The sequence below is a fragment of the Drosophila obscura genome, unplaced genomic scaffold, assembly GCF_018151105.1.
Source record: "Drosophila obscura isolate BZ-5 IFL unplaced genomic scaffold, ASM1815110v1 contig_186, whole genome shotgun sequence".
Lineage (NCBI taxonomy): Eukaryota > Metazoa > Arthropoda > Insecta > Diptera > Drosophilidae > Drosophila > Drosophila obscura.
The window spans coordinates 3,925,637-3,950,906 of NW_024542774.1; the positions used below are offsets into that span (position 1 = coordinate 3,925,637).

The following is a 25,270-nucleotide window of genomic DNA, read 5'->3' on the forward strand; positions in this document are numbered from 1 at the left end:
ATTTTCCGCTTTTTTAACGCCAACAGCAGCAGAAACTTCGCTACGAGTCCATCCTCCAAAAAAGAAAACCCCTTGTTGATGTCCAGGGACGTGACACACACACACACACAAAGGACACACCAAAAAGAAAAAAAGGAAAGTTAAACTACTTGGTGGCGACTTTTTGTGCACTCCTTGGAAGCTCCACTGCTTCTCTTTTGTTCCTCCGCTTTCATTGTTCACAACTTAAGGTTTTTCTCCATCGGGTTTAGTTCTCCGTTTGTGCTCCATGACTTTTGTTGTTAATTAAATTTAGGCTAAAAAGGAGCACTCTCTCTCCCGTGTGCTCATTAAAATTGAAATGCGATTGCAGCCAGGGAATGGTCTTCAGGTTCAGGTGGGCTTGCTCCTGCAGATCCTGCCACCAGATGGAGAAAGTTGAAGGGACTTTCTATTTGTTAACAATTCGATTGGTAGCGGTATTTGCTAGGCATACACTTGGAGACCTTTGTTTGCCATCAAATTGAATTTATAATTCATTTATTTCTTTTATTATTTATTTACTTCTCCAGCCAAAGTGTTTCCGCAACATTTCTTTCCAACTTCAATCCCTGTGGCATTTTATGCAATTTCCGAACTATTTGAATATTTTATTAAGAAAAAGAAAAGGCAAAAAAAAAGTTTATTCATGTATTTCAATACGGTAGGAATATTTAATAAAAAATAAAAATAAAAAATTTAGCCGTTAAGTGAACAGAATTTGTATCTAAAACGCAGTTTAAGTTCGATTTGGGATCATTATGAGCATTTGGACGACCAAAAGGCCAAGTGTAACATCTGCAAATAGCCATATGACATTAGACTTGCTAACTGACTAGCTGAAAAAATAAAGATGGCCTTATGGGAAATGCCTTCAGTCAGAGCGAGAGAACTATATGCGTCAAGCTGGCTGTCCAGTTGAGCTGGGAGAAGCGCTGCGGCAGAATTTATCGAAAATTTTACTTTGCGGATACAATTATGCTGGCTTGGTGTCTGTGTTCTGCTGGAAAACATCATTGTGTGTCAAGTAGTGCCTTAGTTGTTCTACTAAAAGCCATTAGACGTTTCTAGAGACTGCTACGAACAATAATGTTGCATTTTGTCTCTAGTGCTATCCCTCTCTGCGCAGCAAAATTGTCTAAGTCTAATGTCATATGGCTAAAAGTAATTTTGTCTTGTGTATCGCAGAGTAATCTTGAACAGGGAACAACTGAACAAGTGAACAACTGAGTGAGCAACTGAACAAAAATTGAGTGAACATGTTCAGTTCACTCAGTGAAGTGAACAGCTCATTTTTGTTCACTCACTCATGAGCAACCCAACTCTAATATGTACATATAAATGTCAAAATGCTCAGTGAAGGAGGAAATAGTAAGGATGGTTGGATGATCTTTGGAGCGCTCAGACTGAAGACTGAGCCTTACAAGCCATTCCATTGAACAGTTAAATTGGTTTTTAAATTCCAACATTTGTTAAATATTATATTTCGTGTGAAGTATGTATTAATGTATTCCGATTATTCAGATTATTGGTATGCTTGAAAAATGCAATCCTCAATATAATTTTCCTCTGTGCAGTTGGAGCGACAAAACTTGTTACCTTTTGCCGTCTGCTCTTCTTCTTTTCACTTTCGTTTTCAATGCGCCTCTCTCACTCTCTCACTGTCTCTGCCTCTCTGCCACTCTGTTTCTCTCTTTGCTGCCTATTACTCAATAGCCGCTCGACGGAGCCCCAGCCACAGCCACAGCAACAGTCGCAAGCCCCCAGCCCCAGTTCCAGCTCCAGTGTTGATGGCATTTTGATTTTGAATTTGTCAGCCAACTGTTTATTAAGTGTTTTGACTCGAAGCCAAACTGTTCGCGAACGGCGGCTTGCTGCATGCATCGGTCGCAAAATCCACACACAAATAACTGTAAAAGGTGTATAAAATAAAATATATTTATGAAAATACTCACTGAAAGGGAGAGTGTGAGCGAGTGAGAGCAACAGCATATACACGTGGTAAAAATCACGATTAATCATTCAAGTTACTGTGCCACTTCGATCCACTTCTGGCACGGGACGAATCGGAACGTAGCGGAACGTAACGGAACGTAACGGGATCCGGGCTATGCAAACGAGACGCGATTATTCAATCAAAAAAACTCGCGCTGCTACGTGAATTAAGTGAAATACAATTGCAGAAATCAGTAAGAGAAACAAAAAAAAAACCAAAAAATTCAAAAAACCAACAACGAAAGTATTGCAAAATGCGCCTGTGCCTGTGCCTGTGCATGCACCTGCCCCTGTTGCCCATGCTGCTGCTGCTGCTGCTCGAGAGTGTGGCAGCTGCCCAAAGCAGCTACAATTCCGTTTACAATGAGGTAATTCCGCCAGAGCTAAAGCAGGCCATTGACAAGGAGCTGCCAAAGCAGGCCAAGTTCTTCGATGAGCTGGACCGTAAGTTATCTTACTTACTGCCAATACCAGGCCCATATACGATCGTTATTGTCAAGTCAAATCGGGTTCGTTGCCTAAGTCTTTCGTCTTGCCTTGCACAATTTGCATATTGGTTAACACACGATGCGACACGATGCCCTGGCCACGATCCGGGCCGGTGTAACCTTGATCTTCGCTGCTACGCTTACCACATCTGCATCTACATCTACATCTACACCCACCACCGCTATCGATATTATGTCAAGTTCGGGCGCTGACTCAGCGACACAGAGTGACAGAGAGCCATTGGGGCCCAAGGGTCCCAGCGAAAGTGCAGACATTCCGTTCTTGGCGATGGCACCCAGCACCAGCACCAGCACCCAATTAAACCAAAAACTGACTGACCTGACTATTATTCATCTCACCTAATTGGACTTTCCAAAAGACAGACACAAAAACCAATTAGCCGCGACACGGCTGGAAGTGATTACACATTAACATACGAGCAAGAAGAGTACAAGTGTGTACAAAAGTACACACTATGAGACACAGAGAAGGAAGAGAGAGAGAGAGAGAGAGAGAAAGAAAGCACCGCTTTTTGGAAAATTGTGAATGGCCGTCATGGTAAAATATATTATAAATAACAATCGCACACAGAGAGCTCCATATGCATTTAAATATACATATGTATGTATGCGCGAGTATAGATATATGTATACATATGTACATATATAATGACAGATGCAAGATACCTGATTGCTGCACAAGTTCAATGGCAGCTGCATTGGATCGAAACGAAACGAATCGAAACGAATTGAATCGAATCGACTTGCCTCGGATATGTAATACATATGAGCAAAAGCAAAAGCAAAAGCAAAAGTGTTTCCAGATGCCAAGCCGATATACCCGCAGAGACAGGAAAATCAACTGCAATTAACTTCACTTCAATTGCACACACGCCGCCGCATTCGCCGCTTTCGAAAGTGTTTCTGCCACTAACAACCATCACCACAGTCGTCGGTGGCATGAGTCGGCCAGTTTTCCACACAACAAACACCAAACACCAAACACCAAAGATTATAGATTATTTTGGCTGACTTTTTATGTAAGCGAAAACCTTGGCCAAAGCCAAAAAGCCAGCAACATGTTGTTAGCTTCAAAAACCAAAAACCAAAAACCAAAATAAAAAAAAAATGTTGCACTGCTGCTTCACTCTCTCTTTCCCACTTCATTGCCAGAGCCGAGTGAAATGCCGAAATGTTTTGATGATGGTTGGTTCGGCTTCTGGTTGGACTTCGGCTCGACAGCTGGCAGCTGGCAGCTGGCAGCAGCCTCGTGCTTTGGCCGCCGCAAAAGCTTGGCTTAGTTCTGAGCTGATTTTCCCGACGCGCGGTCGCCTTTTGTCTGCTGCATTATCGCTGTGCAGTGTAGAGTAGAGTAGAGCGGAGCGGAGTGCAGTGGAGTGGAGTGTGTGCGCATGCGTAAAGCCAAAAAGCAAGACGATTCGGTTGCGTTGGAAAAGCCAAGCAGGCGCAGATAGTTTTCGAGTCGAGAGTTTTCTTTTTTCGTGCGGCGTCGCTGCGCATGCGTGGACGCCAAGAAAGCGCCATTTAATGAATGAATGTTCAATGAAAACAAAAGTGAAATCCTTAGCCATCGCAACGGGAAACAGTGGCCAGGACCGCAACGCAAACGGGCTCGGATCGCATCGATCCAGGGACAGCAGCTCCAATTCATAATTATTGAGGCAAAAGCGAAAGTGCAAGAGTGAAAGTCCAACCATCCAACCATCTATATCACTGCCATGTCACTGCCCAGACACTCAAAGGACACCTGGCTGCGGCTTGTGTTCGGTGTGGTCTGTGCGGGCTGTGCCCTGGCCGGAGTCTCCGGCCTCGGCTATCCGAGTGCCCAGCAGGAGCACGACATGCTCATACTGGACGCCCTCTCACGCCGCAGCGGCACCGGATATTATGGCGAGAACAGCGTAATGGAGATGCTATCCCGAAGTACTTGCCCAACAGACAATTTGATTTGACTTGACATACGATTAGACCCTCGCCTGTGACATCCTCCTGTCAGAGACTAATTTTCTTCTCTCTCTCCCTCTCTATCTCTCTTTTTTCCCCCTCTCTTTCTCGTTCTCGTTGCCAAACGATTTGTCTCTGTAGTGATACCGCAATCGTGCCGCTTTCGTGGCCACAAGTTCGAGTGCGGCCTGTCCATCTCATGTGTCTTGGGCGGCGGCAAGCCCCTGGATCTGTGCTCTGGCGGCATGATCTGGTCATGTTGCGTGGACAAAGATCTCGATGCCGAGGAGAGTCCACATGCCGCTCCAGTAAACAATACAAGTAAGTAGAGAGAGAGAGATACATACATACCTACCTACGAGACACTTCCCGCAGGCTGCCCAAGCAGGGCAAACAGTTTTCTTTTTTGTTTTTTGTATTCTGAAAGACATTGTGGCCTCCTCCTGCTTTCCCCACTCCGCCCTCTGCCATGCACTGCAATCGGCCAGATTGCCAGAGTTTGCAAATTGTTGCGCTTCGAGAAGTTATGCAATTCGGATTCGGATTCGGATTCGTATAATGGTGCTATAAATTAGCTTGCATTTCGAAAATGACAACAAATTGCTCGACGCGCACAAGCACAGGGCACGGGCACAGGGCACTGGACACACGCAAACAGATCACACAGATGCCACAAGTGTGCGCCCATGGGGCACGGCATCTCAGGAAAGCCTCCATTAGGCAGGGAATTATTTTAGGAAATTCAACGAAATTACATACATCTGTGGCAAGCATTTACTTATGTTTTTACACTGTACAGTGTACACAAAATAGAACGGAAATGCTCATTAACAGATTGCAGCGCACAAGTGAATGTTTTCAAAAAGGTAATGAATACCTTACTATACGAAGAATATTTTCATCAGAAAGTAGCAAAGAATTGACTGAAAATGTTCTCGTTAAATAATTCGATTTTGAAATTAATCGAAGGATATTTTTATTTGATATTAGGGTATGTTTTCGAACCGATAGATTTGAATTTTAATGATTAATAATCGTTTGTTAATGGATCAGTTGGTGCATCCATCCATCGTCAAGTGCATTGGTTACTTATATCGTAATCGTAATTGTAAACGTATTGAAAGCAATTACCAATGCAGCAATAGCCACAGCCACAGCCACAGCCGCAAACAGTAAGAAGAATAATAGTTATTTATGTACAAAGTACATGCATATACATATTATGCCACACACACGCATACAGCTAACAAAAATTCGTTGCTTCTCCGCTGCTGCCATTTTGTTGTGCTCTGTTTAATTTTCTAGTTTACTAACTGCTTTGCTTCTTGTTTTTTGTTTGTTTTGTAGTATTCATACTCTTTAAGGTATTATTGCTATTATTATTTTTGGGCAAAAGGAGCAATCAGCTTGATCACGATCAAGTCGATATAGTCGTATGGTCGGACAGGTGCTTTGTCGGTCTCCCAAATCCAATTCCAATTCCAATTCCTTTCCATTGTAGAAGAGAAACTCAGTTATGGGCCAAAATAATCTTATGAAAATCCCTGCAATGGGGTATACGAAATTCGGTTTGCAGCAGTTGGATTTCGTTAACTTTTTAATTTTTTGTGTGTGTGTGTTTTATGGCGGCAAATCAGCCCAGACAGCAACAGCAACAGCAACAGAAACAACATTACAACACGGTTATAAATAATTCTTAGTGGAAAATTTTTGGTTGTTTTGTGTTTCCCTCCCCATCAATCTCTTGGTTTCCACCTTTTACTTTTACCGCAATTTAAACTAAAAATTGCTGGCCTGTAATTCCCCCGAAGCCCATAAAGATGCGGGTTCTGTTTGACTTTCTTTAATGTCTGTGGGGGGCTTTGTGGTTGGTCGCTGGCCAAGTGTAAAGTTTTCCCAAGACGCCAGGCGACAATGATAAAGCCAAAAACAAAAACCCCCAAAGAAACAAAAAAAAAAAAAAGGGAAAAATCCAAACCCGAAATGGGCAAAAGTCACTTGCGGAAATAAACGAAGGTGAACGTTTTCGCATTTAAAAGTGAAATTTTTTCGGTTTTCTTTCTTTGTTTCAATTTTGTTCAGACCCTCCCCCCACTACCCCCCTTTTGAAGTTCAGTTTTATTATTTGTTTGCTTTCAAATGTGGGAAAAATCACAGCGCAAATGTTACGGCATAGACGAGTCCAAAAACCAGCCCCCAGCCCCAGCCCCAAGAAAGTGTTAATCAAGTCATGACGATGCGACGACGTTCTGTCGCTGGGCCGAAATGACTTTTGCATTTTGTGTGTGTGAATTACGTGCGAAGCAACCAAAACTCACAACAGTCGCAGCCACTAAGTGTCCGACTTTGTCTTTGTCTGTGTCTCTGATTTTGGTCAGAGGAGTCGCCGCCGCCGCCGCTGCCTCTTGTGGCCATCTTCTTGGTGGCCAAGTGACATAATCGGTGTCGTGGTTTTATGATGATTTGATTGCATGGCCTGACTTGGTGACTGTCACCGCACCAAGCAATTGGGGGGAAAGTCTTGCTGCGACTTTGACCCACACACACACACACACACACACACACACACGAAGACATTTGCACAACTCGAGTATGAGACAGCCTCATCATTGTCCTGCATCATGATTCTCACACACAGGTGACATAATACACTTGCATGACATTTACCCCGATCTGTCGCCGAACGCAAACAAGCCACAGCCGCAACAGCAGGCGCAGCAGCACCATCACCCGCACCACCACAGCAGCAGTGGCAACGGCCTGTCAACGGCCTCATCCACATCCACATCCTCCTCCGCATCCGCTGGCCGGCCATCCTACCCCAGCAGCAGCAGCAGCAGCAGCAATAATTACTACAGCACCAAGCGCCCAACGCTGTACAGCGGCTCCAATCCCTACAAGCCTGGCAGTGGATCCAGCCATCGTCCCCCGCCAACACTGAATAACTGGGAGCAGGAGACAGGCCCTTTGGGTTCCATCAATGGCATCACCAATCATCTGGACAGCTTCTTTGATGCCGATGGGCCAACACCCTTGGACTTGGCGACAGGACCGCAGCAGCAGGCGCCGACACCAGCCCACGAGCTGTTGCCCAATGCCCAGGCCTTTGCGGTGGGCAATGTACTGGATCTGAATGGGGGCGAGGCGGCTGATGAGTATCAGAGTGGTGGAGGATATCACGAGTCCAGCTATCGACCAGTGCCGGGTACCAATGCATCACGTACCACTCTCTCTCTCTCTCTCTCTCTCTCTCTCTTCCTCTTTTTCCCTCTTGTCTGTAGCACCAATGCAAATGATTTTCCTTTAAGCAGCACCAATACATCACAGCACAGCACTCTCTCACTCTCACTCTCACCACAGCAGCACCCACAGCCACTCACTCTGTTGTAGATTTTGTTGTACTCTATCTGAATATTTCCCACTCTCTTTTAACGAAAAGAAACTCTCCCAAGCTTGCCCCACTAATGGATCTATATTTCTGTCTCTCGCAGGCTGTGGAGAGGTGTACACACGCTCCAATCGCATTGTGGGCGGCCATTCGACGGGATTCGGTTCGCATCCCTGGCAGGTGGCACTGATCAAGAGTGGTTTCCTCACCCGCAAGCTCAGCTGCGGCGGCGCACTGATCTCAAACCGTTGGGTGGTCACCGCCGCCCACTGTGTGGCTACGTAAGTACAGTCATAATACCAGCTTTGGCTTTTTGGATGTCTAATTTCAATGGCAATTTCTGATGGCAATATGCAGCACCACCAACTCGAACATGAAGATACGCCTGGGCGAGTGGGATGTGCGTGCGCAGGAGGAGCGACTGAATCACGAGGAGTACGGCATTGAGCGCAAGGAGGTGCATCCCCACTACAATCCGGCAGACTTCAAGAACGACGTGGCCCTGATACGGCTGGACCATAACGTGATCTACAAGCAGCACATTATTCCCGTCTGCCTGCCGCCCGCATCGACCAAGTTGACGGGCAAAATGGCCACCGTGGCGGGTTGGGGTCGGACGCGGCACGGCCAGAGTACGGTGCCGTCGGTGCTGCAGGAAGTGGATGTGGAGGTCATCTCCAATGATCGCTGTCAGCGATGGTTTCGCGCTGCCGGACGCCGCGAGGCCATTCACGATGTGAGTATTGGGAATCCGTTATTCCTATGGGAATTCTAACGTCTAACTTTTGAGCCGCTTGCAGGTCTTTCTCTGCGCCGGCTACAAGGAGGGTGGCCGCGACTCCTGCCAAGGCGACTCGGGTGGACCGCTCACCCTCACCATGGACGGCCGCAAGACACTGATTGGCCTGGTCTCGTGGGGAATCGGCTGCGGCCGGGAGCATCTGCCGGGCGTCTACACGAACATCCAGCGCTTTGTGCCGTGGATCAACAAGGTGATGGCCAACGATAATGCGTAGTGCAGGGACGCGTCTCGCCCCTGCATCCGGGGAACAAACTGAATCGGAAGACTGCCTGCCCACCTGTCCGCGGCGTAGTTCTGCGGCTGTGTGTGAATGGAGAAGGAGCGCGGCCCCAGCGGACGCATTAAGGGGAGCCCAGGCCATGTGATTCCTCTACGACTCGGGGTTGCTAGTGTGTAAGACGAAGGTCGTCACAGTCGCGGCCCTTGTATCTATTTTACTCATATTACAGTTTCCTTTCCCTCCCTAATCGAAGCCCTGTACCCTGTACCTGCATTCCATTCGTTTATTGTTCGGCTTAAGCTTTCCATATTTATTACACTCTGCTCGACGAACGCGATTCCTACAATTGAAATTCATTTACAAGCATATTTATAGTGTTAGTTATTTAAATAAACATTAAAAGTATTAAACAAAAAAGAATTAAAATGTGTATGTGAGTTTCATTTGCCGATAACCAGCACTTGTCCTGGCCTATCACTCTTACTGTTGACTGTTATACTATACTAATAATAATAATAATAATAATAATATTGGTATGGATTATTGCTCGTAAATATTAAAAATATTTGCTTAAATCTAGTGCCAGTTTGGTGGTAATCAGTGCTAGAAATATGGTATGATATATATTATAACCAAGAAATAGGAGAATAATCTTGAAATTTTATGCTGTTCTGCCATTTTTAAGACTCTGCTGTTGTCAGAATATATCCAAATCCCATTGCTATTGCCTGCAGATTCGGGCTAATATCCATTTAAATACATTTTCTACGTTTCTTCCACTTTAATAAGAATATTTATTTCAATCTATTCGATGAAATTGAAATTAAATCAAAATTTAAAATTATTTAACTATTTATTCTGTCGCTAAAGAATAATTGCATGCTTCAATTTAATACAGGAAAATTCAGAAAATTATTTACAGTTGGTTGGGAGGGGGGGATTGGGATTTCTTTACTAGAAATTTTTTAAAACCAAAATTTAAAAATAAAAGTAAAAGTAAATAAAAATATATAAAGGCCTTGGCAGCTATTGCTTATAACGTCCTAGTTTTTACACACCATAAACCAGCTGTAAATAAATAACAAAAATATATAAAAAATGAAGTTTTTAGCCAAATAAAGTTTTGTATAGTTTTTGGGGCTTGTTGCTCGCGTAATATACACGCACTTGACAGTCGTTTTAGTTCTTTTTTACATTTACTTTACACTTTAGCGCCAGCAAAATGTGGAGCTAGCACCAGCTGATAGCCAAGCTCCACACCATTGAGTACAGCCAGAGGCAAAGCAAGAAAACAAACAGCAAAACAGAAAAACAGAAAAACATTAAAAAAATATGTAAAATAAACAGTGATAAAGTAGCAAGAAGTGTTGGGATTAAGTCAATGTCCCAAAACTCATTTATACATACATACATACATATTCCCCCGGCCCCCTGGAGCGGAGTTGTGGCAGTGCAACAGGTGCCACAGACAGTGCGTGGACTGAATGCCTAATGAGTACAACTTCCGCCAAGACATTCAGGGGGGATCAAGACTCTGCTTGTTATCAGCGGGCATCGTGTGGATGCCGAGATGCTCAAATAACAGTGGGAGAAACTGAAGATCATCATCGTCTTTGGCCGTGTCAAGGGGGAGCCCAATGAAAGAGCTTATCAGCCAGATAGCTAACGCAAACTCTCCCTCAAACTCTCGCTCTCTCTCTCTGTTCTCTCTCTCTCTCTCTCTCTCTCTGTTTCTCTGTGTATGGGATGGACTCGCTCTTAGGATCCACATTGGCATCCACTACATTTGGCCCAAAAGAACTGGCCCACAAGCAAGAGCACTGCTTGTCGATTTGCCTTTCAGTTGCTGTGGAGCAGCTGTCAAGGTCTCACAAGTTCAAGAAACGGCCGAATCCTCTCCGACATCGACATCGCCATCGACATCGCCATCGCCATCGCCCTCGCTTTGGCCAGTTCAGTTAATTGTGCGTTTTTTTGTTCATTAAAGAAAGACAACAAAGAAAAAAGACGGCAAATCTGTTATGAACCGCGTCTTCGTCTAACCAATTATTCCATTTTGTGTGACTGGTGCCCAAAATGTTGTTTGATACCTTGATTGGTTTCCATTTGAAGCTTAATGATCGTTGGGCGGCTGGCTCTACTTTGGCCCAGGCTAGTGTGAAGTGTTTTGTGGCCCCAATGCAATTCTTATCAGCAAATAGCTGCTCGGTGGCTAGTTGGCTTAAGCCACACACACAAGTGTACGCAAAGCTGGACTTTCTTAACCTGAGGACGTGCATAAATTATGGCAAACACACACTCACTCACCTCCCCTCACCTCACCTTACCTCACCTCACCACCTGTATGGATGGATGGGATGGTGACAAAGAATGGCAAGAAGCGCGCCAGCAGCAGCAACAACAACAACAACAACGAGAAATATGAAAAGAACCAGAAAGAAAGGCAAACTTTGGCATAAACTAGCGAATGGATTGAACGATCGAAAGCTGAGTTATTGGGCTGAGTTATGCTCGTAGCTATATATATATATATATATAAATATATATATATATGTATCTGCAGAATATCTATCAGTTTTAGTTGTCTTGATGCTCGTAAATCCTTAAACAAGAGCACTTTGGATAATCGTGTGTAGAAAGCCTCGAAAATGCTTTCATGTGTGTGTGTGTGTGTGTTTGTTTGTTGCCTCTCTGTTGTGTGTGCCGCTTCTTGCTACATATTTTAATGTGAAAGCGCTGTTAAGCCCAAACTGTGGTAGAAGAAGCGCCGTACCTCTGCCCCACCCCACCCTGCCAAACAGCATTTGCCGCCAATCAGCTGTGCCGTCTTCTACAGAGAGTGGCAGAAAGAGAGAGAGAGAGAGAGAGACTCAGCACAGTGTGTGTGTTTGATGTGTGTGTGTGTGTGATGCTCATTTGAATAAGAAACAGACGCCTAGCATTTGGCTGTTCTCGCTGCTGGCCTTAATGGAAACCGTTATGCGCGTAGCAGTCGACGTCGCTGCCCAAGCTCTAACAGCGGCACGCATGCGCGCGCACATGTTGCCCTGAGCCAACACACAGCAAGCAGAAGAGCGAGCGAGCGAGCGAGCGAGCGAACGCTTCAATTTCGCTTTGTCGTTCTTCAGCTCTGCCAACGTCTCAGCTCCAAATCTCAGTCAACGTCAGCAGAAGCAGAAGCAGCAGCAGCAGCAGAAGCAGCAGCAGCAGCAGCAGCAGCGTCTCTTGGCCTGGTCTGGGGCCTGGTGTGTGGATCTTTTGTGTGCGCACTCCTCCTCAGACGTGCGCAACTTGTCGCGGTCTGACCACGTCCACGTCCGCGTTTCGCTTTGGTCGCTCTGGTCGCTCTGGTCTTTGTCGCGGTATCTTCCTCCAGACACCACTCCACCACCGTTCCGTACTGCACAATCTGCGCTCCCAGCGAGTGCCTCAGCCTCAGCCACTGCGTTCGTGCGTGTTTGTTTTGTGCAGTTAAATAATTGGCCTGACCCAAGTCCGAGGCAAGTTCAAGTTCGTGAAGCAGGAGCAGATCTGCGAGGCCTACCCTTGCTTCCCCCTTGCCACTTGCCACTTGCCAACAATAACCAGCAATTATCCGGGACTAACAGTGTTTTGTGTGTGATTTTTTTTGTTCGGCTCTGGCCTGAAACAAAAGGCCAGTCGCTGGGAATAAAAGAAAAGCAAAAGAAACACAGAGACAGAGAGAGAGAGAGAGAGAGACGGAGAGTCAAAAAGCGAGTGTCAAACAAAAGCCAAATGTGAAGAAACTCATAAAACGGACAGACAGACCAAGAAGTTAAGCAAACATCAAAGCCACGAAAAAAACAAAAAAACACACACACACACAACAACAACAAAAACCCCAAAGAATATAATAACAATAATACAGTAACAGCAAATTAAAAGAAATGACCCAAAAATAGTCGACAGCAGTGAGGAAGTTAGACCGAAACGACACGAGAGCCGCCGCCACTGCCACTGCCACAGCTACCAAAAGTTTGAAGTTGGAACCAAGTTGGATGCCAACGCAAGTAAATGCAAACGATGCGAGTCTGATGAGATACGCATCTGTCAGATATGCCGGCCCTAGAAATCTTTACTTCTCTCTCTGTGTGTGTGTTTGTGTGCCTTTGGTAGCCGCGCTGCACTTTCTACCGCGTACAAGTCAATTAAGCGCCAACTCACAGCACTCTTTGGATACAACAGCCCACACAGATGCAGCTACAGCTACAGCTACAGATACAAGCGCACACGATAGATGCGCATAACTGCAACTAACTGCACAACCATCGGAGGCAGAGGGAACAGGGGCAACAACAACAGCAGCAGCAACAGCAGCAACAGCAACCGCAAAAACAAGAGCAACAAGTTCAAGCGCCGCAAACACGGCCAAAGCTCAAAAACAAGTCCAAAGCAAAAGTTGCAGTTGGCTCGCTCCAATCTGATCTGTTCTGTTCTGTTCTGCTCTGTTCTGCTCTCAACTTATCTGCTCCTGCTGCAAAAATTTATTGAAATTCCTGCAAGGTACAGATCCAAAGAAAGAGCCACAAGAGTGCCAGTGCCGCTTAGTACAAGTGTTTCAATTGCGCCTGCTGCTGCTGCTGCTGCTGCTGCTGCGGCAAGAGCTCTTGCGGCAGCCAAGAAGATCAGACAAGAGCAGAGGCTCTTGCTGCTGCTGTTGGCTGCACCAAAAGATTTTTGCTTTTCGGTTTAAAGAACTGGTCTGATAGTTGTTTCAAGCGATGCATACGAGAGGGTACGGGCCATGGCCTCGGGTATGAAGGGTTTGCCCCACGCTGTGGGGGCAGTACTCCGGCCAGCGAAGACTTACATGAATGGATAGTCTATTACCAAATGGAACCTATTTATAGTGAAGGAGAATTCATCTTTGCCAGTGTCTGGCACTGCATAGAAATTGTTCTATTAAATTATCGTTTATCGTTTCGTTTCGATTCGCTGGGTATCAATCGATCGACTCGTCTCTGTTCACATTCATGATTCTTCCTTCATGTTTGGTGGGGGCCTGCCGCCCCTCCGACTGGCTTTGGTCTAAACTGCAGTGAGCAGCAGTGAAGAGGCAGCAGGCAAACGGAGAGGCAGGAAGAGGAGGCACAGATGCGCCTGTGCCCCATACTCGTACCTCGGTGTTTATTTGCATTTCATGTTCCTGGCTTGCGCTCTGGTTTTATACAGGTTTGGCACAGAGTAGCCCCCCCCCCCCCACACTCCTCTTCTTGCCAGGTGGATGCTGCATGGATGCGGCTGCTGCTGCTGCTGGCAGGGTCGGTAGCACAAAATGATTCACAATAATTATTGTAATTTGCATTTGGCATATGCAATTGAGAGATTGCCACCAATACCAAATCGAATTTGAGTTCGAATTCCCATTGCAATTAGCTGACCCTCAGGGCGGGCGAGAGGCGATGCGCACGCATGCCCATCAGGTTCGTGCCTTGAAGTCTTTTGGTTCTTTTTGGTATACTAATGAATGATGGCAACAGGTAGTACCTGATCCATGGCAGCAACCCGCAGCTAAGCAACAGCAAACCAGCAACAGAAACAGAAACGAAAAAAAAAAAAGTAAAACAAACAAAAATTTCTCTCAGCTCTTTTCCGTTTTTGGTAAGCAGAAATGAAAGCAGAATCAACGGAAAGCGGAAAGCGGGTAGCGGGTAGCGGCCAGCAGCGAGTTTTACTTCTTATTTGATTATACCAGATATGTACATATACAATACATATAGCTGCTACATATACATATCTTTTGATGGACTGCTGCGCGTTCCGCAGCAAATGGCATCATTCTTTTGTTCGCCATTTGAAACTACCAGCGACATTTCACTTTTCTTTTAAGTAAAGAAATTTTTTGCTGGCTTTCGCTTTTTAGCCAGGGGTAGGGGGTAAGGGTAGCCAGCTGACAAAATGTATTTTTAATAACAAATAACGCGGCAACAATTGTAATTTCACTTTTAACGAGCAGCCAGCCCAACGAAACTGTCACTCGTATTGGCTGTGCGAGTGTGGAAATTACTTAATTGCCCTGCCCATAAAGGCATGGCATGGGCAAGGCAGGGGCAGGGGCAGGGCGGAGCAGGGTATGATGATATCTGTTGAGCGAGAGAATCATGCAAATCATTTTCTGGCTCTGACCCAGTTACGGCCAGTATTCGCCATCTCATCTCCCACTTCCCAGGCATCTTCATTGCGGTGCCGTAGCCGGTGCCCCGATTCTGGTTATCGCTGCTCTCCCGCAGTAGCGTGGCACCAAAATTCATGTTAATTTGCAACACAACACAACGCCAACGCCAATTATACAGATATTCAATCGCAGGCTGTGAACGTGACCCAAATACACAAATAGCTGGCCAGCATTTTTTGAGGCCGGGCTCTGTGAGCTGGAGAGTCCGACCAGATCATATGAGAGAGGAGCCAGCAATTAGTTTGATTATCTGTTATGGCGATTGTAGCATACATACATATACATATGTATGTTTTATGGCTTCCGTTCTCCATTTCCCCCCAGAGATATATATCCCTTAGATAATCGTACACTTACGGATGCCAACACGAAGGCTGATAGATGATAGATGCAGATTAGTTGGGATTAGTTATTTGCGTTTAATTAAAGGTGTTTGCCTTTAAGCACACAGTTCACACAGTCTTAAACGGAGCAGCCGCTGGATGCTGAATGCTGAATGCTGGATGCTGTTTTCCGGTGGGGTTCAATGACCGTATTACGCAACACACACAGACCAACACACACAGTCACTCGTAGAACAGCAGCCAACAATGAGAGTTACTCTCCCCGCTAACGGTTGCCACAGACCCACACCACCCCAGCCCCAGTCCCAGTCACAGTCACAGAGCCGCTCTAAACGCAGCTAATTTCTCAACGCTGCAGAATCGTGACTCAAAGAAAGAACAAAAACCAAGCAGCAGAGAACAGAGAGCCGAGAACAGAACCGATACGAGAAGTAGGAAGGCTCGATCAATGAATACTCTGGTACGAGTGCGAGTTGTGTCACCGCAAAAGATGCCTCTGCTGGTGGTATGTGTGTGGGTATGGGAGAGTTATAGACGCGCATTGTCATCCATTCCCGGAGCAGGTCCAGTTAACTTTAGCCAACTCATCATTGGCTGGTTGGTTGTGGCTGCTTCTCGGCTGCTCGGCTGCTCGGCTGCTAGGCTGCTCGGTTGCGCTTTCTTTGATTGCCACAGTTTATGTCATCGTTTCTGTAACTGAACTTTCTTTGCCGATCGAACTCTGTAGCTCAATTAGCCGTCTGTTGAACTCTGTGCCAAGCGATCGATGCCTGAGAACTAGTTATGGGCATGGCCATGGGCATGGGAATCGAGTTTAAAGATGGGAACTGGCAACCGGGAACTGGGAGATGGAAGCTGGGAGCTGGGCAAATGCATTTCCAAACAGTTATATAAACGATATGTTGTTTAAGGGCAGCAGCCCATTGATTATACAATCTCTAAGTTGATTCCCGTTTGGATCGCTTTCTTTGCTAGCACACACACACACACATACACCCACTTTTGCTTTCCATTTTGGGGGCATTTTAGGCATGACTGAGACGCGTCACATATTACACATACGCCCTAGGTGCCGCATGTCAATAATTTGCTCCATTTGTTGCCCTAACAAGGGGCATGTTGGGCTGGAGCGGGTTTGAGTGGAGTGCACTGGCTGGCAACGTTGCCATAGAATAATCCAAGCAATAAAACTAAAGGGTATTCAAAGCTTCGGCCTGCGAGCATTGCCTTTCTAGCTGGCTTGTGTTTTTTTGTTTGTTTGTCGTTTTTGCATATGCAAGTCACTGAGAAAAGAGAGAGAGAAAGAGAGAGAGAGAGAGAGACTTTCACCTACTTGAGTCACTGGCATATTGCTTCTACGCACTTGCTCGACTCTGCTCGACTCTGCCTTCCGCCGGCTTGGGCCGTGCCGTGCCGTGCCCTGCCCTGCCCTGCCCATAGCTTGCTGTAGAAATGCCATGGCTGCGTTTAGTGATTAATTTGAATAATGCCGTAAAAGCGTTTCACATTTCACATGACTCATGACGGCTGAAAACGAAGAAGAATAATATTAATTTATGTTTCATTTTTACAGATGGGTGCACAATACACCTCCACAGATACAGATACAGATACAGGTGCAGATACAGCTACAGCTACAGACACCTATACATACAGAGCCACGAGGAGCACAGATCTAGCACCCAAAAGTGGAACAACAACATCCAAGCACAAGATGCCACTGCCACTGCCAAGTCTCGTTATCAGCCTAATCCTATCGATGGCCAGCCTGAGTCCGGTGCTGCTGCCAACGACGAACGCCAGTCCCGTCTTTGTGGATAATCCCAGCTTAGCACAGTGTAAGTATTCAGCCCCCAACACCCCACTCCCACTCCCAACTCTCAATCACCTGAGCCATCAGCAAAAGCTACTGTCGATCTTCGTTTAGCTGGAATTACTCAGCAGAGATACACAGATGCAGATGCAGATACAGCTACAGCATATGCCTGGTCCACCTATACATTAAGTACATTGTTTTCCCAAGAACTGCTGCCACTTTCTCTCACGTAGCCCCATTAAAAGTTTCTTTTGGGCAAAGGGTCCAGCTCCAGAGTCGGGGAATATGTAGGCATAATAATGGCAGGCAGGGAGGGAGCCTGTAATAAGCACGCTCCAAAATAAATGATGAGTAAAAATGTGCACAGAAGTAACACAAATAATGGCTACAAAAGGGAAGCTAAAATTAAGCAGAACTTATAACAAATAGTACGAGAAGTTAAAGAGAAAACAAAACACTGAAAATAATAATAATAATAAGTCAATAAATTACAGCAGAATTTACAGGAATTAACTTTTGTAGCTGACAGGAAAAAACTCTAAAAAAAACTTAACTGAAAAATTAAAAAAAAAAACCAATGTAATTTGATTTTAATGGGGAAAACCATCAATTAGTTTTTCCATAGGTTCTGCCGCAAATCTGTAGGATTTGATGGCCTGCGCTCGCTTAAAGCACTGAGAGATCGGGTTCCTTTGGCAGTACAAACATCTGGCCACTAAAAACATTTAATGGCAAAAAATAAAATGGCATTTCAGCAAAAAAAAAACAAAAACAAAAACTAATACAAAAGACTGAAGCGACAAACTAGTTTGGGACTGAGACCAAATTGAGAACAGAGGTACGAGCAGCCAGAGCCATTTCTAATGAAAGTAATCAAAATTAATGACGATGGAGACAGGCGTTGCCCGGGCAGCAGTCCGAAGATTAATTGGGTCATAGCCATTAAGAGCCAAATTTATACGCTATTAGCACTTCCTCTCGGGCCCCACACAGCTGCCAATTTGTCTGCGAGCGACAACACAACACAACACAACACAACAAAGAGCAGTCATTCAGCCAAGAGCCGGAGAGAGAGATGATAAATAAAAATAAAAAAAAAAACTATACAACTTTCATATACTCGCAAGAGCCGAGCCAGATCCCCATAGCCAGGCAAAGAGCCAAACGGGGCAAACGGGGCAAACGGGGCAAACGTCAGCGAGCAAAAGCAATTGAGGTCAACCATCAAAGAATGTTGCCATAAAATGACCGCCACCGCTTCCAACACTACCACCACCATGGGCTGCCAGTCGGACTGGCAGCAAGTCCGACTCGGACACTGGCCGGGAATCTCAATCTGAATCTCAATCTCTATCGGAATCGAGCTCGGCTCGGCTCGGCTCGGACTGGAGTGTGGCAGACTCTCCGCCAGAAAGCGTGTGCCGGCGCGCATTTCATGTGTATGACTGAATGCTGGTCCAGCAGCAGCAGCAGCAGCAGCCAACAGAGAAAATATAAGAGAAATAATATACCTACTCGTACATGGCCAAAGAAGTGGAAAAGAGGCGGCCACAGAAAGCGGAAAGTAAATTTGATGGCAAGTGAAAGGGAAATAAAACAAAACAGACACAAAGTGGGAGGGGCCCAGATCGAAGTGAACCTTCGGCTGTTTGGCTCGTTGGTTCGTTGGTTCTCTTCGGTTATTCCGATTCTGAGGCTCTTGTGTTCCCCAGGCAGCAAACCCAGCTGACCCACTTAGCCACTGCGCGCCACTCACCCACAATCGTGCCACGAAAATGTTGCCGCATTCGCATGCCAAAAACGAATTTCCTACATTGCAATGCGGGCCAGGTCTGGTTCTGGCTGTTGTCTCTGTCGTCCGACTCTGACTGTGGCTGTGGGGCGGGCTGTTTGGTAGGCTGGCTGGCTGGCTGGCTGGCTGGCGAAACATATGCTAAGCCGTTGACCCAAAAAGCCACAAAACGAAATGCAAACAGAAGTGGAGAAACAGAGATACAGAGAACGCTGCCGCTGCCGCTGCTGCTGCTGCTGCTGCCAGCGTCTCAGTCAACGTTGACTGCTCAGTCGCGGTCTAGGAAACGTGACCATCGATCGCCGACTGACCACTGCCTTGGGTACAAATTTTTGGTGGATTGAATCCACCATCCATGTCTGCCCCAGCCGCTGCATGGCAGTGGTTCGTGTCTTGAGTCATTCGTTTGGGCCTTGCAAATGTTGGCGAATGTCCACTGATGCCGGGAATTTCGTGCTAATTGCATAAAAAATGCGACGACACTTTACGGGCTTAAGTTCAACAAACGCAAAACACCAACAAGACAGCAGGCAATATTTCTTAGGATACCCTTCAGACGGCATTGAGCCACAGCGACTTGTGCTGTATTTTGTGTGTACTTAAGGGGAATACTTGTGGCTCAGAAAGTTGGCCAAGTTGCAGCAGACCTTAGACTGAATAATATTCCGAATAATTGATTCAGCTTGGTTCAAGTTTTGTTCATATTTAAGCATCCCATTCCGTTTTCAAAGAGCATCGCGGGGCCCAGCGTTTTTCCTGTTTTATTTGCTTTTGATTTAGCACGAAAGTAAGGCAAGGGTACGGCCCGAAAAGGAGGCTAACAAAGTGCGTTATTTATTTGCGAGTATTTTAGGAAATGCCTTGTCCTGTCCGGTCCTCTCCTGTCCTGTCTTGTTATGTTTATTTATGGCCAAAAGCAGCAGAGTATCGAGAACTGAGGGAACTTTCTTCTGCGGTGCCAGTTTCGTGCCTGTCCCTTGGCCGCATTCGTGCAACAATTAGTCACATTGGCCTCATCTGTAATTACATAAGTTCAAAGCTCTCGTTTGGATAATGCCCGGCTCGATTACACAATGTGATCCATGCCACAGCTACTGTCGCTGTTGCTGCCACTGCCACTGCCACTGCTACTTCTACTGCTGTTCTTGTTGATGATGATGATGATGGTGGCGATTCTCGAAGAAGCTGAAATCATAAATAAATAACAATAATGCGGATGGGGGGGGGGCTACTGGCTACTGTTGCCTCATCGGGCGGTCTGTGTCTGTGTGTCTGGTTCTGGGTACGATGACGCCCTACAGTGGCCATCGTTTGCGGCTTTTATGGGGTCGGTGCTTCGTGCTTCGTGCCTTTGCTTCGTTTTCGGCCTGTTGCCACTTCATTTTCACTTGTGTTAACTGTTGTTTGCCTAACGGTGAAACGCCAGACACAAATTGGCGTACAAATTCGAAGGCGTTAATCGGCCCCGGCAAACGGAAATGGTGTGGAGCATTTGGAATTGATGGAACCAGGAAAGGCATCGTGCTGGGTCCCCCCCCCGCCCACTCATCATCATCATCATCGTCATGGCTATTATTAGTACTCATTATTATGCTGATTGTATTTATTATTATTATCTTGACAGTCCAATCGGGTCGGAATATTCGACATCTGCCCTGCATCGTACGGAAGTCCGGTCGCTCGGGAGTCTGCATGTTCGCCATCGACTGCATCAAGCAGAACGGCACGCATCTGGGCACCTGCATCGATCGCTTCTACTTTGGCTCCTGCTGTGCGATGAAGGTGAGTCAACCCCCCCTCCCTGCCATAATCCATCCATGCGCAGCTTGTAATGTAATCCTGTAATCATTCCAGGAGGAAGCTTCACTGTTCGCACCGGAGCTCAACGACAACAGCATCGATCAGAATACCATCTCCCATTTCGTCCACGAGTCCACCACGACGCTGCCCACCAGCTCCCTCTTCAAGCTGACCACCGAAAGCAGCGGCAGCAGTGGCAGCAGCAGCGGCGGCACCACCCACAAGGCATCGCTGCACACGAGCAACGAGCTGCTCAAGAATGTCACCCAATCGTATCTGAGCACCGCCAAGCCCGTGCGCACCACCACCACCACCACCAGCAGCACCACCACCACCAGCTCGACCCGCCGCCCGGCGCTGGACCACTCCACGCACAAGAACTCGCACTTTGTGGTGCGGACAACGGCGAAGCCATCGACAACGGTAAGGCCGCCGCCGCGTCGGCGCACAACCAGTGCCCGGCCAGTGCTGACCACAGCCCCCGCCGTGGTGGTGGAGCAGCGCATTGAGACGACCACGATGCCCACCAAATTTGTGACTTTCCAAATTGTGGAGACAACCACGCCGCCGGCCACAGAACCCACCCATCTGCTGGAGACGACTACGATAGCCACCAGGCGGCACACAAGGCCGACAACGAGCAGCAGCAGCAGTGGCAGCTCAACATCTTACAAAACAACAACCACCGTTGCCACCACCAGCAGCAGCAGCAGTAGCAGCACCACGACAAGGGCACCGGAAACCACAGCAAAATCCACTACTCAGCGTCCGACACCGCCTCTACGCACCACCACCACCCCCAAGCCACACAAAACACATTCAAGTAGGCGGCCAACAAAGCCAATTGGTTCGACAACAACAACCACCGCAGCAGCCGCGGCGGCCGCAGCTAGTGGCACACGAAAGCCAGCGGATAGCCTGAGCAGCAGCACCACCGCGAATGCAACCACGGCAACAACCTCACCCGGCCGCAGGCCTGTGATTCAAACCAGCAGCTCGATCACATCGACGACAACAACCACGAGCACATCGTTCAAGGACGAGCTGAACAACAATCGGGCAACGGCAACGGGCACAAAGCTGCCAGAGCGCACCACACAGGCGCCCAGGCCAAGGCCGAAACCCACTGGGGAGTTCGTAAAGGTGCCCGTCATGCTGGCAGAGCCAGTGGGCCCCACAGCAACAACAACAACCACTAGCAGCAGCAGCAGCAGCAGCACCGCCTCAAAGTTACCCACAACAACAAGCACAATGACAACCACTGGGCCAAGTAAAACAAAGCCAAGCAGCTCCACTACAACAACAACAACACCCACAGCAACAACAACAACAACAACTACGCCAAAGCCCACGCGTCGTCACACCACCAAAGCCCCAATTACAACACCAAACACCACTAAAGCAACAACAACCACCGCCAAACCAACGACAAGAAAACAACAACAGCAGCAACACCAACAGCATCCAGCAAACCAGCCACAACAGTCACAGAGAGAGTCACATTGCAGAGCTCGACGACAGCTAAAACAGAAACAACAACCACTAAGAAACCCGGCCTGATAACCTGGACAGACGTGGAGGCTGAGCCACAGACCAACGCAAGCATTTCCAATGATTGGCAGCCGGCATCGGCACCGGCACCACCCGCATCCACAGATCTGCCCACCCAGCAGCCGGAGACATTGAACAAAACAACGGCGAGCACAGGTGAGTGTGTTGTGTTTTCCTTAGGCCAAGTTTTCCTATTTTCTAATGCAGATTTTACAGCCCAATCTGCAGCACCACCCACGGCCACGGACAAAGTGGTCATCTCTGTGGCGACTAGTGTCAGTACCAGCGAGTCGAAGACCACAGAAAAGCCACACAGGACCACGAAACCACCGAAAGCCACAAGCACCGTCAGACCAACTATCAAAACCACAGAGGCACCAGAGAGCAGCAGCACCAGCAGCAGCAGCAGCAGCAGCAGCGTTGCATTGGCCTCATCCACAGCAACTTCCATTGAGCTAAGCTCGGAGATGGGATCAAGCAGCAGCAGCAGCAGCACCACCACCGCAGCAGAGACAGCAACGACAGAAGCCGCAGCAGCGGCAACCACTGATTACAGCGGCGAGGAAGTAAATCTGACGACGACCAACGAACCGACAGCTGGGAGCACAACCTTAGCGCCTGCAAATGCATTGGAGGGCGTCGATTACAAAGAAGGTGAGTCCCATTCTCAGTCCCACTCTCAGTCGCAGTCCCAGTCCAAGAGCGAGCATATGGGTCCATGGTCCATGGTCCATGGTCCATGGGCCATGGTGTCGCTGTATCTCAGTCAAGTCAGTCAGAATACAAAAACTTGTTTCCTTCGAGGAGAAATCTATTAATATACCTGACTTTGGTCATAAGACAAAGCCAAGCCGAGCCAAGCATGCGTGGCCATTAAATTCAATTTGAAGGCTAAACGTTGGCCTTGAGCCCAGAGTAAGACCACGAAGAGTTGTAGCTGGATGCTGTCTTGGCTCATAAATGCATCCAAGAAAGCTCCTAAGCTCCTGGTTCCTGGCTGCTGGCTGCTGCTAGACACATCGAATCCATACCTGTGATGTCCGATGTTGGCAGCAATTTTTACAGCAATCATTTACAATAATGATCCTCCCGCTCCGCTACCCACTACCTCGTTCTTCGGTCATTGTGCCGCTTGGGTCACGTTGCCTTCTTCCGTCTGCCGAGCCACACCAAACCAAAAACCAAACTGAAACCAAACCAATTCCTGGACCCTTGCAGCAGCGGCAGCCCCCCTGACCGATTTGCGACTGCAAAAACAATCTTGATGCACGAAACGAGTCGGCCCGAGTCGGAGACAAGTTGCGGAGACCATAAAGTAGGCCGTTGACTGCTTGCCTTGTGGCCGGCCAAAGTCAAGGACTGCAGTCCGCCTCCTTGCCTCCACGCCTTGCCTTGCCTTGCCTTGCTTTTCGTTCTTGTCCAAAGCATATTACATTGGCCGGGACTGGAGCTGGGACTGGGCCTGGGATGACTGAGTGCCTGGCAAAGTGATTAAAATGTTTAGGGTCTTTTGGGGCCCATTATTTTAATTGTGACCTGGCACAGTGCCTATTAGCAGAGATCTCCTTACTCACTCTGTGGCCTACCCCACTCCCCACTCCCCACTCACCACCACTCTTCTGCTTTTAGTGTGCGGACGTCGCATGTTCCCCGAGCCACGCATCGTTGGTGGAGCGAATGCCGCCTTCGGCCGCTGGCCCTGGCAGATATCGCTGCGCCAGTGGCGCACCTCCACCTACCTGCACAAGTGTGGAGCGGCTCTGCTCAACGAGAACTGGGCAATCACCGCCGCCCATTGTGTGGACAAGTAAGTAGATGCAATGCGATGCGATTCCGTCTCCGCCCAGCGGGAGAAATTCACGAGTGATTTGCTTTCAGTGTGCCGCCCTCCGATCTGCTGCTGCGCCTCGGCGAGTACGACCTGGCCGAGGAAGAGGAGCCCTACGGCTACCAGGAGAGACGTGTGCAGATTGTCGCCTCCCATCCGCAGTTCGATCCCCGCACCTTCGAGTACGATCTGGCCCTGCTCAGGTGAGTGCGCGCTCTCCCCCTCTCGCTCTCTGCATCTCGTGGGCTCGTAATTTATGTCGATTTCCGTTTCCTGATCAGGTTCTACGAGCCCGTGGTCTTTCAGCCCAACATCATACCCGTTTGCGTGCCCGACAACGATGAGAACTTCATTGGCCAAACGGCCTTTGTCACCGGCTGGGGACGCCTCTACGAGGACGGGCCACTGCCCAGCGTGCTGCAGGAGGTGGCCGTGCCGGTGATCAATAATACCATCTGCGAGTCCATGTACCGCACCGCGGGCTACATTGAGCACATACCGCACATATTCATCTGTGCCGGCTGGAAGAAGGGCGGCTACGACTCCTGTGAAGGTGCGTAATCCACACACACCTGCCGAATGCACTCAATAATCCTCATATTTTGTACACCTTTCAGGCGATTCCGGCGGGCCCATGGTGCTGCAGCGGGAGGCGGACAAACGTTTCCAGCTGGGCGGCGTCATCTCGTGGGGCATTGGGTGTGCTGAGGCCAATCAGCCGGGCGTCTACACGCGCATCTCCGAGTTCCGGGACTGGATCAATCAGATTCTGCAGTTCTAGTTGCATCGACCTCGCCTGCCTGTGTATTAATATGCTTAATACTTAGTGAATGCCTAGCACGTCTTCCACCCACCACCCCCCCACTCATGACTCATGACTCATGACTCATGAGTCGAGAGCGAGATCGGACTCGGCCCTGGAACCCAACTCAAACTCAAAACTCGGACTCGTGCTCCGGTTATGGCACTCGGAGATGGCCCCGAGCATAATCCGAGCAACGATTTCGGTTGCTACCATACCACCTCCTCCACCTGCCTGCCTGCCCCCACGCAGCTCCAAAATGTTA

General features: G+C 47.8%; 2 protein-coding genes across 7 annotated transcripts; both read left to right on the top strand.

Annotated features, from left to right (window-relative positions):
- The first annotated feature begins 1,793 nt into the window (after nucleotides 1-1,793).
- Nucleotides 1,794-9,281, top strand: LOC111080291 (serine proteinase stubble). Of its 5 annotated transcripts, none has more exons than XM_022375799.2 (6): nucleotides 1,794-2,457; nucleotides 4,608-4,787; nucleotides 7,105-7,671; nucleotides 7,958-8,135; nucleotides 8,212-8,590; nucleotides 8,655-9,281. In XM_022375799.2, the coding sequence occupies exons 1-6, from the start codon at nucleotides 2,268-2,270 to the stop codon at nucleotides 8,868-8,870; spliced, it is 1,710 nt and encodes a 569-aa protein (XP_022231491.2). In that variant the 5' UTR covers nucleotides 1,794-2,267; the 3' UTR covers nucleotides 8,871-9,281. The 5 variants fall into 5 exon arrangements, with proteins under 5 accessions (XP_022231491.2, XP_041449065.1, XP_022231490.2 ...); XM_022375796.2 differs by lacking the exon at nucleotides 1,794-2,457 and adding an exon at nucleotides 3,828-4,445; XM_041593131.1 differs by lacking the exon at nucleotides 7,105-7,671 and having other exon boundaries at nucleotides 1,800-2,457.
- A 1,478-nt stretch (nucleotides 9,282-10,759) lies between these two features.
- LOC111080288 (serine proteinase stubble) lies at nucleotides 10,760-25,086 on the top strand. Of its 2 annotated transcripts, XM_041593130.1 has the most exons (10): nucleotides 12,808-12,907; nucleotides 16,990-17,254; nucleotides 20,649-20,806; nucleotides 20,879-22,256; nucleotides 22,298-22,531; nucleotides 22,583-23,029; nucleotides 24,005-24,182; nucleotides 24,254-24,406; nucleotides 24,485-24,756; nucleotides 24,821-25,086. In XM_041593130.1, exons 1-10 carry the CDS (start codon nucleotides 12,896-12,898, stop codon nucleotides 24,982-24,984), a joined length of 3,261 nt encoding a protein of 1,086 aa, XP_041449064.1. In that variant the 5' UTR covers nucleotides 12,808-12,895; the 3' UTR covers nucleotides 24,985-25,086. The 2 variants fall into 2 exon arrangements, with proteins under 2 accessions (XP_041449063.1, XP_041449064.1); XM_041593129.1 differs by lacking the exons at nucleotides 12,808-12,907; nucleotides 22,583-23,029; nucleotides 24,005-24,182; ... (1 more) ...; nucleotides 24,485-24,756; nucleotides 24,821-25,086 and adding an exon at nucleotides 10,760-10,840 and having other exon boundaries at nucleotides 20,879-22,483.
- Nucleotides 25,087-25,270: the final 184 nt, after the last annotated feature.